General features: G+C 38.0%; 1 protein-coding gene across 3 annotated transcripts in view; it reads left to right on the top strand.

Annotated features, from left to right (window-relative positions):
* The window catches only part of LOC136843764 (probable methyltransferase-like protein 25), a 143,299-nt gene that overhangs the window by 82,199 nt on the left and 48,890 nt on the right, over positions 1 to 12,210 (top strand). For all 3 annotated transcript variants that reach the window (XM_067112441.1, XM_067112440.1, XM_067112442.1), the window contains one exon: positions 10,855 to 11,103. In XM_067112441.1, coding sequence (XP_066968542.1) covers positions 10,855 to 11,103 — 249 coding nt within the window. The remainder of the gene's footprint in view (positions 1 to 10,854; positions 11,104 to 12,210) is intronic.

Raw genomic sequence — 12,210 nt, 5'->3', positions numbered from 1 at the left:
TCTTGTTAGACCATGATTGTTGGCCTCACAGATGTCTTCTTCACAGATGCCTCAAAGGAGAGATGGGGTACTTGCATGTCAAATTTGGCTGCATCAGGGAGATGGTCCAAGGGAGAAGTGGAAAGCCACATAAATTTCCTTGAATGCATAGAAGTACTCTTAGGTCTCCAGACTTTTGTTCATAATTTGTTCAGCAGTTTTTAAGTATAATTTTGGACCACTCAACCACCGTACCATACCTATACACAAAATTTCTGTCTTTCAGTGAACCAGCAGTAGAGATATTATGTTTGTGCAGAGGAAGAAATGCCACCCTTGTTCTGAGGTTTATCACAAGAAAGCACAAGGTCCTGGCATATATCATGAGTAAAAGAACCTATTTCTCCCTACTGGATCAAAAAGAGGTAGGACTCTAAGCTTCCCTAATTCCCTGCACACTTCCAGGTGAAGGGAATTGTGAAAGTTTTGGGGCACACCTCTTTTTTTTATTTGCTTACCATTAACTTCAACAATTAGCTCCTAATTTGTTGTTTGTGGACAAAAGATGCCTTTATGGCTCCCTGGAACATTTTGGAGGTTTACACTTTTCCCTCACTCTTTCTCATTTGGCCAATGCTGGAGAAACTTGAAGCATTGCCATATGTTATAATGGTCTTGGTAGCATCATCATGGCCACAGCATGTTTGGATTCCTGATTTTCTGAACCTAATGGTGGACCCTCCCAATTACACACCTGGAGGTTATAAAGCAACATCTTGAAGGATTTTCTGCAGGGGCTATTGCTGCACCAGAAAGAGTCAACAAATAAACTGTACCAAGCAAAGTGGTGCCATTCAATAATTCCTACACCATTCCCATGTTAGCTGAATTTCTGATGTATTTAGAGGGCTGAGGAAGTTATCCATGTCTGTTGATACTGTCCTCGTTACTTGAATGAAAATGGATAGGTTTAGCTGCTTCTGCTTGATTAAAATGTTTGTGACAACATTTTGAAAGAACTTTGAGACCTCTAGCATGGGACTTAGCTATGGCTCTCAAGAAACCCTTGAAGGATTTGATGATAAGACAGCATTTATCCTCATCCTAGCTCCTCCTCACTGGTTTAGCAAACTTCGTGCAGTCTCTTAGCCAAGTTTCCCATTCCCAAAACTGGCAAACTGTAGATTTCTCTGATGTGCCTGGCTTCATGGCCTTGACCTAAAGAGGTGCCAATCAACATAGTAGCAGGTACTCGTATCCTCAGCTTGGGCCTACACCCTGGTACTGTACTAACAGCTGGGCCACATAGACCTAACAGGCAGGCATGCAGCTTCTTTAAGGTAGTATATACTGTACATACTATAGTTACTTAAGATATCTGCAAATTAGAAAATTATGTTCCACAAGAAAGTGTGTTAAGCAGTATGTTATTCCTACTAGCAGTCAGTAACATCAAAAGCAATACACCAAGTGGAGTTAGAAATAGTTTATTTATTGATGATTTGGATGGATGTATGATATTTAGGGCAAAAACCCAGGCACTGTGGCCAAGAAGGCCATTCAGCACCGTAAAGAAGAGAAAATACATTATGTTGAGGTAAATGAATTTTTGAGTTAGTGAAGGAAATGATTAATAAATAAAATGAGGCGATGTGACCAATAAATAAAATAAAGATATGAAGTTTAATGAATGATGTGATATATATAATACATAATTTAATGTCATTAAAATTCTGTATGATGTAATATATATATTAGGAAAAAAATTAAATATCGTTAAAAAATTTTTATACACTTAAAAAAAAAAAAGATGACAGCAGAAATATCTGCCTCATCTCCCAAATTATCCGAGAGGGATTTACCCTGGAAATATCTTTCTCTTTCGTTGAAATATCTGGGGCAGACCACCAGATTGTGTGCCACTGTTAGTGTCTTGTCACAGTAGGCACACTCTGGAGGGCTGCTTCCTTCTAAAATAAACTGATTGGTTAAGCAAGTATGCCCAAACAGAGGTTAAAATAACCTCTGTTTGTCCGTCAAGCTGGAATGACGAAGACCATGGCAGTATATTATCTCTAATATTTCTATATTTTTTATTATTGGCAAGAAGAGGAGAAGTCTACCTTTCTTGCCATTTACTTAAAACAAGATCTAATAGGACCTTTTAGGTCAGTATGAGGCACTTTTCTGAAAGTGGTTTCTGATAAAATACTAGCAGCTTTCGCTTCCCTGTCTGCCATCTCATTTCGGTGAATCCCCACATGAGAAGGGACCCAACAGAAAGAGACTGGTTTATGCCGACAATAAATATGAAAAAGCCACTCCTGAACTTTTTGAATTACAGGATGGAAGCTATTAAATTTTTTAATAGTTTCTAATGTGCTTTTAGAATCTGAGTATATGACAAAATTAGTGTCACTACTTTGAAAAACTAAATCTAGGGCAGAGACCATGGCTGTTAATTCGGCAGTAAATGTTGATGAAGAGTCGGGTAATTTAGCTGTGTATGCTGTATCACCAAGGATAACAGCGTAACCAACACCACTATCTGACTTTGATCCATCTGTATACTGTAGATCTTTGTATAATTAGCATGGGTAACATCGTGCTCTAAGAATTTTCCCCTAATCTCTTCTTCAGTGCCGTCCTTTTTGTTAAACAATTTCTTACATACTAATGCTTCTGGAACAAGCCATGGAGGATTTACAGGATATTCTACTTCTAGGACTTTCTAGCATTTAACATGATTATTCCTAACATCCTCATTCAGTCAAATTTGGATTGGTTTAGAAGCTCTTGTACAAGAAAAACTTCGAGAGTCTGTTTCCTTTAGTACTTGAAAGGAGGGATTTTTGGGAGAACTTTTCATTCTAGCCACGTATCGCAACCCTAGCTCTTGCCTTCTTAGATCAAGGGGAAAATGATTTGTATCAATGCACATGCTTTCAATAGGCGAAGTTCTAAAAGCCCCTGATCATTTCTCTACCCCATGTTGTGTATAACATCCAGTTCCTTTAGCTTGGTTTTACAAGCTGAGGAATAAATTTAACAGCCATAGTCTAGCTTAGATTGACACAGAGTCATATAGCCTCAGAAGGGACTTCTTATCAGCCCCCCAACTAAATCCAGAAACAATCTTTAAAATATTCAAAGATTGTTTAACATTAATCGTTAGGGCATTTATGTGGCTGGCCCATGTTAATTTATGGTCAGTAGTCATCCCCAGAAATTTTACTTCATTTTCATAAGGAAGGATAGACCCTTTTAGACTAAGTGTGGGAGCCTCTTCCACCACCGGCACCTGGTAAATCTTACTGCAACTGTTTTGGAAGAGGAGAATTTGAAACCATTCTCATCAGTCCACTTAGTAATAGCATTAATAGAACTTTGCAAATGTTTCCATACAGACAAGGAATCATATCCTGTGCAGTATATTGCAAAGTCATCGACAAAAAAGCAAGCATTTAACGGGGCAAGATTTTTTCAACCACACTATTTCTTGCCACTGAAAAAAGGGTTAAACTTTAAACGCTTCCTTGGGGAACTCCTTCCTCCTGCATAAAAGGTTGGGAGAGGGAGTTTCCCATTCTTACCTTAAAAAATCTGTCTGTTAAAAAGGAATATATAAACCTGATCATTCTTCCACATATGCCCATCTTGTGCAATTGTTTCATGATGCCAGTTCTCCAGGTAGTGTCATATGCTCTCTCTAAATCAAAAAATATGCCGATGGTCTGACACTGTTTGGCGAATCCCTGCTGGATTTGGTTGGTCAGCCTCAGCAGGGGATCAAGGGTGGAGCGGATTTCCCTGAAACCAAATTGAAATGGTGATATTAATCCTTTGGTTTCCAGGTGCCAAACTAGTCTAGTATTTATCATTTTCCCCATTAGCTTACACACACAGCGAGTAAGCTGGTGGCTTGGGAAGCAACTTTATTAGGCTTTTTAATAGGAACACTTATGGATATTTTCCAGTCCTTTGGTAAAATTCCTGTTTCCCATATTTTGTTTATAATCTTGAGTAAATATTTTTTGGCATCATCTGGGAGGTGTTTAAGCATTTCATATAATTGTATCCTCACCTAGAGCTGTGGATTCACTTGAGGAGAGTGCCTCAGAACATTCTCCAAGGGAAAATTTGTAGTTGTATGGTTCAGATTTTCCCAAATCAAATTTCAGAGTCATTTCAGAGTTCCTAATTCTTTGAAATTCTAGAGAATAATTGTTAGGGCTCATGCTTGAATGCTTTGACATGAGGGAGAAGAATGAGTCCCTCCTCCAGCGCATAATGTTGGCCTAAAGGTTGATGATCTGGTGGGCTATGAAGGTGGGGGACTTCCCACCTAGCACCATTAGTCTCCTTGCCCTTAACGAAGAGTTCAGGAGCAACCCTTTCATCACTGTAGTGAACACATCACCCTGCTACATATCTAGCCAAGATGTAACATGGAGTGCAGACATCATTACAGTCTTTGTTATGTTCAACTCCATGAAGTTGAAATTGAGGCCTTGTTTACCAAATTTCTCTCATGGGACATTGTTCATCAGCTAGCACAGTGCCGAATCAAGGCAGAGGGGCAAGTAGTCTGCACCCTCCGGAACATAATCATTCTATGTGGATAACAATGGGGGGAATAGCTTTCCTGATCTGCTGGCTGTCAGGGAACCAGCTGATCCAGAGATCATTGAGTTCACCTCTGCAAAAATGCTACAGAGAGGCTCTGACCAAGGTAGCCTTACCAATGATCTTGCTTCCAGAGCTGAACTCACTACCTGCTCTGAGAGATCACTGGTAAAGCTGAAGCAAAGGCTGCCTCCCCGAGATCATTAAGCTCATGAGTGAGTGACATGACCTCTTGGAACCATTGCTCCAGGTCCAGGTGTAGAGTTTCAGAAACAGCAGGGCCTTCTGAAGCCTTGTTGCCTACCAGGTCATGCTAGTGGGAGACTTCTCCTGTCGCAGAAGGAATCATAGAATCACAGATCTCTGCTCCCACTCCTGTTCTTGCACCCTGGGTGGGGAAAGTATAGATGACTGGCTCCGTACCAATGGGATTGATTGCTGACGTAGATTTGGTTGGGGTGGGATCGGGGGAAGGAACATCTTGATGTGGCAGTTCTCCATGGTGGAACAAGGATCTCATCCGAGAGGGGATGCAAGAGTAGACCTCTCCTAGGAGGGGGATGTCTCTGTACCCTGGGAGAAATGCAAGACTGCCTTGAATGGGGAATAACACAACCTAACCTACCACAAGAGCTCGCAAGAAAGTAATGAGACTCCCTACACTCCAGTCTGTGGACTGAGTGATGGTAAGGAGAGATCAGTGATCCCATCTGCTCCTCCAGTAGCAGTAATGGTTCTCAGAGGAGCAATCCTCCCTTGAGGAGGGTCTGCCCTGAGAATGGTGAGAGGGGCAGGAATGCCTATGGTGCCTGGAGTCTCCTTGAGAACCTGAGGCTCTGATCCTGTTGGAGAGAGGGGAGATGGTGAGCAGCTCTTCAGAAGTGTCTGTCACTGGACAAGGACCAACTGGATTTGCTCCACCACCTGGGAGAGGAGCAGTGATAAGGAGGCAAGTTCTCTTAACATCAGGAGCCAGGGTCTGACAAGTTGGATGAGGACGAAGATGAGGTGGTGAAGGAGAGTAGCAACCTTTCTTGGCATTAACTTTCAAGCTCTCACAAGAGGTGCCAGGGGTTGGCGAAGGCTGAGACAGAGATTGGTGGGGAGATGAGAACCTCCACCATCTTGGCCACCAGCAGGGGTACTTCTTGGGGGAGAGACATGGTGAGGAGAGAGACCTTACCTTACAGTTCGTTCGGGTTGCCCCAGGTTCCTCAGTGCGAAGTACCTCTGATGTATACCAGAGAAATGCTGATGCATCTTCCGGTATATTTTGCATCTTCCAATCTTGGATGGTCTGGGATGCAGCTTAGATATTTGTTGAGCTTATTCTTAAACACATTTACGCTCACTCCTGATATGTTCCTCAGATGAGCTGGTAATGCATTGAGTAGACGCTGCATTATTGATGCTGGTGCGTAGTGGATTAATGTCCTGTATGCTTTCCTTAGTTTTCCTGGTATAGTTTTGGGCACTATTAATCCACATCTGCTTGCTTTTTCTGATATTTTTTAGCTCCATGGTGTTTTTGGTAATTCCTTCTATCTGTTTCCATGCCTGTATTATCACATAGCATTCTCTTCTCCTTTTGAGACTATATAATTTTAAGAATTGTAGTCTTTCCCAGTAGTCAAGGTCCTTAACTTCTTCTATTATAGCTGTAAAGGACCTTTGTACTCTCTCTATTTGTGCAATATCCTTTTGGTAGTGTGGGTACCATATCATATTGCAATATTCAAGTGGACTACATACATACGTTTTATAAAGCATAATCATGTGTTCGGCTTTTCTTGTTTTGAAGTGCCATAACAACATTCCCATCTTTGTTTTGCATTTTGCCAATAGTATTGCTGTTTGATCATTGCATAGCATATTCCTATTCAGCATCACACCAAGGTCTTTAACTGCTTTCTTATTTGTGATTGTCTCGTTACTAGGTCCCCTATATGCATACAGCATTCCTTCTTTATCACCATAATCTATTGATTCAAATTTATCAGAGTTAAATACCATCCTATTTACCTCTGCCCATTCATATATTTTGTTTAGGTCTCTTTGTAATGAGTTCCTATCTTCATCACAAGTAATTTCTCTACTTATTCTTGTGTCAACGGCGAAACTTCTCACTACAGAGTCCTTAACATTACTGTCTATGTCTGCAATCATAATAACAAACAGCAATGCTGCTAACACTGTACCTTGTGGCACACTGGATATTACCTTAGCTTCATCCGATTTCTCATTGTTTGCAATTACTATCTGTTTTGCAAAAATTCTTTTATCCATCTTCCTACTGTGTCCACAAAATTATGTTTCCTAATTTTTTTCACTAATATATTATGGTCTACCTTGTCAAAAGCGTTTGCAAAGTCTAGGTAAACCACATCTGTATCTTTTTCGTTTATCATATTTTTATATGTTTTCATGGTGGACTAACAGTTGGGTTTGTGTACTTTTTCCGGGTACAAAACCATGTAGTCCTATATTAAACAATATATTTTTCATTAAATGTTTCATTATATTTTTCTTCATTACCCTTTCATACACTTTCATAATATGTGATGTTAGACTCACAGGCCTATAATTACCTGCCTCTAGTCTTCATCCACTTTTGAAAATAGGGGAAATATATGCTAATTTAAGTTCATCATAAATCTTGCCTGTATCTACACTTTGTCTTAATAATATTTTGAGTGGCTTTGCGACTTTGTCTTAATAATATTGCGAGTGGCTTTGTGATAGAGTGAACTACTTTCTTTAATAAAATGGCAGGGATGCCGTCTGGTCCAGCTGCTGATCCATTTTTAATTTCATTAATAGCCTGCACAATATTGGCTTCATTAATATCTGTCTGATAAATATTCATTATTTTCATCTCTTATTTCTGTATCATTATCTTCATTATCAATTCTAGGTGCAAATTCTCTCATATCTTTCTGCTAATATGTTGCATATTTCCTTTTTTTCATTCGTTAATCACCCTTCAATTGTTAGAGGGCCTATTTTTACTCTTCTTTTATTCATCTTTTTATAGCCATATGAGTAAAATATTTTGGGGTTTTCCTTGATATTTTGTAGGGTCTTTTCTTCTAAGTCCCATTTTTAATTTTCTTTTGATTGTATAATCTTTTGTTCTGCATTTTCTATCGTACTTTTTAGTTCCATCACTTTCCGGGCATTCTTTTCTTTTGCAAGACCTTTTTTCCACTTTCTGATTATCTGGAACAAGATCCTTCTGTCTCTTGGTATGCATGACTAATGTTTACTTTTCTTCTTCAGTATATATTTTTCCACTATTTTCTCTAATATTTTATATAATATATCCGTATTTACCTGTATAGCCTATTATCACTTACGAATATGTTTTCCCAGTCTTTGTTTAATTCTTCATTTATTTCTGACCATTTTATACTCTTACTATAGAAATTGTATTTTCCATATCCTTCCCATTTTTTCGTCTCTTGCTTATCTCTGTTTTCATGTGCTTTGGAATGGACTGTTAATTCTATGACATTATGGCCTGAAGTACTCGTATTATACACTATTATTTCTTTAACATAGTTCACCTTGTTCACAAATACTAGGTCTAAAATATTATCCTTTCTTGTTGGCAGGTGACTTATTTGCTGAATGTTATGTCCTAGTAGCATATCTAATAGCTTTTCAAATTGCGTCTTATCTTCTGCACTACTATTACTCTCCTTTTTATATGTATAAATACAACCACAGTCTCCTATTCGTTCTTTCCAATCTACGAAAGTCTCCGGATAGGAGTATAGTCCAGTCTTTGTGATTTCTACATATATCATCCAATTTGTCTATTATTAAGTCAAACTCTTTAGTATTAGGGGGTCTGTATATTACGATGTTCACTAATTTTTCAGATTCAAATTCTACCGCTATTAATTCACATTCTGTTACTATATTTCTCACAGATTTTCCCTTGATTAATGTCTCTCCCATATATCGCAGTTTCCCCTTGATTCCTATTTTTTCTATCTGATCTATAAGTTTGGAAACCCTTTATCTGATCATCATTACCAGTCTCTTGGGAATACCGGGTTTCACTTATATTCATTATTTCTATTTTTTCACTTTGGGTTAGTTCTTCTAAGAACTCTTTCTTTCTTTTTGAATTACTCGAAACTAAACCCTGCGCATTCATCACTATGATGGTTTGCGTGTTATCCCCATTATCTAATGTGGGTAACAATAAGGATTTTCCCATGTCTCTTTCCTGTTCTGATATGTTGTTCTTTTCTTCATTTCCAGAAATTCATACATTAAAAAATCCAACTTTTCCATTATATTTGATCTTCCATCTTCATATTTATTCATTTTGTGCATATATCTGCATTTATCTCCATATCTGCACCATCCCCTAGCATCATAGATACATTGCTTGTTCCTTGCACTATATTTAGGTGCTGATGCCTCATATCGCGGTGCTGACATTTCATAACGTGTTGTTGGCTTGCTTTTTTCCTTCATCACATGTTCTTTGTTCCTTTCTTTATTTGCTTCATTTTTACCATGATTTTTGATATGTATTTGATTTTGATTTTTATTCTTCATGGCTACAGGATGCATATATCTACATTTTTTATTAAACATACATCCATTCCTTCTCCAGTTTTTACATATTTTTGGATGTAGATCGCTGCATTCCTCCTCATAGCTGTCTAGATATGCACTTTGCCATAAATCTCATAATTGTGACATATCTTATGATGCTTGTAATAACATCTTTCACCGAATCTGCAATTCCCTCTTTTCAAAAGGGTGCATACTGTCTTTTTCTTTTTTTTTTTTTTTCTTGCTCTTTCCCATCAATATGAAGATCTGGGTACAGCCTCTTTGGGATTTTATTTTGAGTTATCATGTCATAATTTATTTCATCATATGTATGCTGCCGTATTGTCTCATATGTAGAATCTGTGAGTTTCTCTGCAGCCATACTCTTATCCTGTTCTTTGTTTCCATTATTTTTTTTCCATCTCTTCAATCTTATTTTCTTCTTCTTTTCCATTTTCCTCTTCTTCATCCTCCACAATTTGTACATTGTCTTGATTTAATAACCTTGTCTATCCATACTAGACATGTTAAGCAAAATACTCTTGTGTCCTTATTTTTAATTTGCTGGGCTTCTGCACATGTAGGATGAGTAGGTATGTGGCATGCATAGCATTTCCTAATCAGGTTTTGTGGATTTACAATGCTATACCACACACTACATAGTTTACCTGCTTTAGGCATTCGTTTTCCTATTGCATCAATCAATGTATTCACCTTATTCATTTTCTTTGCTTTGTTGGAATGTGTTGATTGATGTAAATTTTCTTTTTAAGTCTTTTGATAACTTGAACTTTCTTTGGGTGAGATTGAACAGATACTCACCTTGCTTCCCAGCCAAGGAGTCTAAAAACATTGATAGAAAAGGCAAACCCAGAATGCTTAAGGAAGGTTATACCTTTCTCAGCTGCTGTACAGATTTTAGGTTTTTCTCTGCTTCCTCATCTGGTGAAGGTGTAGGTGGCATCACAAACTGCAAGTTAGTCTTCTCAGAAGGGGAAACACTGGGAGAGTGGGGAAGGGGGATTGCCATAGGGTAGGAGAATGTTCTGGAAGGACTTGTCATAAGATCTTCGCTAGATGAAGTGTCCCTCTTAGGCTGCCATCTCCACTTCCCATAAAATTAACCTCTGTGGTGAAGGTCATAAAACACATTCATGATGGGAATGATGAGTCCACTCTTTTTCCCTTCAAGAAACACACTGTGTGGATCTACTGAATAGTTGACATAAAACGATTGCAAGGTTTACCACAATCTATACAACAGCGTTGGTCTTGTCTTTCTGCATCAAGACAAAGAACTAACTGTAGGCTCAAAAGCACCAAGAAAACATACAAAAAACGAGCAATTTCAGACACAAAAGGTCATCAGTAAAATAAGTATGCACTTAGGATGGATATATTACAAACAAAGCACAAGAGTCATGCAAAGGGATCAGCTAGCACACACAAAGAGTGAGCATAAGAAAAAATGTCTACTCTAGGTTGTGGGCAGGAGAGCAATGGGTAGTGTCAGTTGGTGAGAATGGGCATCTCCTCTCTCCAATCTCTGCCTCGGCACCATCCTTGTTTGGTTAGTATATGGCCAGTCCGTGCATGTTCAGTGTTTGTATCCACACAAGAACAAATAGTTTTTAGGTTTATTGAGATTATTTCAAATTTTGTTTTTATTGGCAGGTACATTGGCCCTCTTCCCTGAAAGAGTTTCTTAAGCAGTGCAAAGAATTGTCACTTCAGCAATGGATTAGCACTAACCAGCATGGATATATTGCAAGAAAGTTACCCCAGGAACTTACTTTGCCTAAGGAGCTTTGTAAGGGGATGTCACCTAAAAAGAAACATGAAGTTACAGCAATGGTTCAGTATGTCAAAGAACTTTGTGATTTAACAAACTCTTCAAGAATACTTGACATAGGTAGTGGTATGGTAAGTATTATTCTAGTAGTCCCATGTATCTGAATTCAGTATGTGCAGACAGAGGTGGTTAAATAACAGTTATGAAAACTCCATATTACACAATATTTGATTGATTACACCATGCAACATTTTAAATTTATCACAACTGGCCATCATATTTGACACATGTTAACTCACCCAGTTTTGTGTAGATCAGTTTCCAGCAGGTATCATCATTGCAAACAAGTGTCTTAATGGTAATTTGATATTTCACTTTTTTCTGTGAACTTTAGTTCAAAATACAAAAGTTGTGGGGATGATAAAGAGTATGCCCAACCAAAGAGCCCAAATTCCTTGCTTTAAGTGTGAAAGACAGAAAAAATCAATATGGACATTATAGAAACTTTAAAAAGTATAGTTGCACAAAATCATAAGGACAAGTTATTTAACGTATTCCATTTATGAAATGTAGTTTAAAAGTCACTGAAAGTTTACAAACCTTCAAAAACATCTTAATGAATTAAAAGCCAGAGTTGTTCCAAGCTCACCTGAAATGTATGAATATTCTAATGATCCAGTTATATAACCTAACAGGTTGCAGTAGTGCCTTTACCATTCATTTGACTCAACAGTATCACATGGTATTACGTAAATAGTTACTATCAGTATCATCATCAGTTTTAGTCATGAAGAATGAAGAAGTATGATGGTCAGCATCCATTATAATTATTTTGAGAGAAAAAGAGACAAAGAAAACTTACTTTTTTTTCTTGCTATATGACTTAAGAGTGTGCTTTATTTTTTTATGAGAAAGAGGTCATATAGTTTTTCATAGTAATGTACTGTAATACAGTATTTGTTCTTGTAAGAATATGAACCAGTCTTTTATGTGGATATACCTTTGGCAAAAGCTGGTTAGGTTATTGAAGCTAGGTAACCAGCATCAGGTGAATGAGGGTGGTGGGAGAGTTCCCACTCATTTGGTAAACATTGTCTAGTCTTTCTTCAAGCACCTTGCTGTATGGACATTCTGAAGACTAGGCATCATGGCTGCTGAAGCTTTTTTTTTTACTTGAGTTTTTTTTTTCTGAATGGTTGATAACTGCATGATTTTGGCTTATTTGTTTGTTCTGATTT

Source organism: Macrobrachium rosenbergii, chromosome 12, assembly GCF_040412425.1.
Source record: "Macrobrachium rosenbergii isolate ZJJX-2024 chromosome 12, ASM4041242v1, whole genome shotgun sequence".
Classification (NCBI taxonomy): Eukaryota; Metazoa; Arthropoda; class Malacostraca; order Decapoda; family Palaemonidae; genus Macrobrachium; species Macrobrachium rosenbergii.
This window is presented reverse-complemented; position numbering and strand designations above follow the sequence as displayed.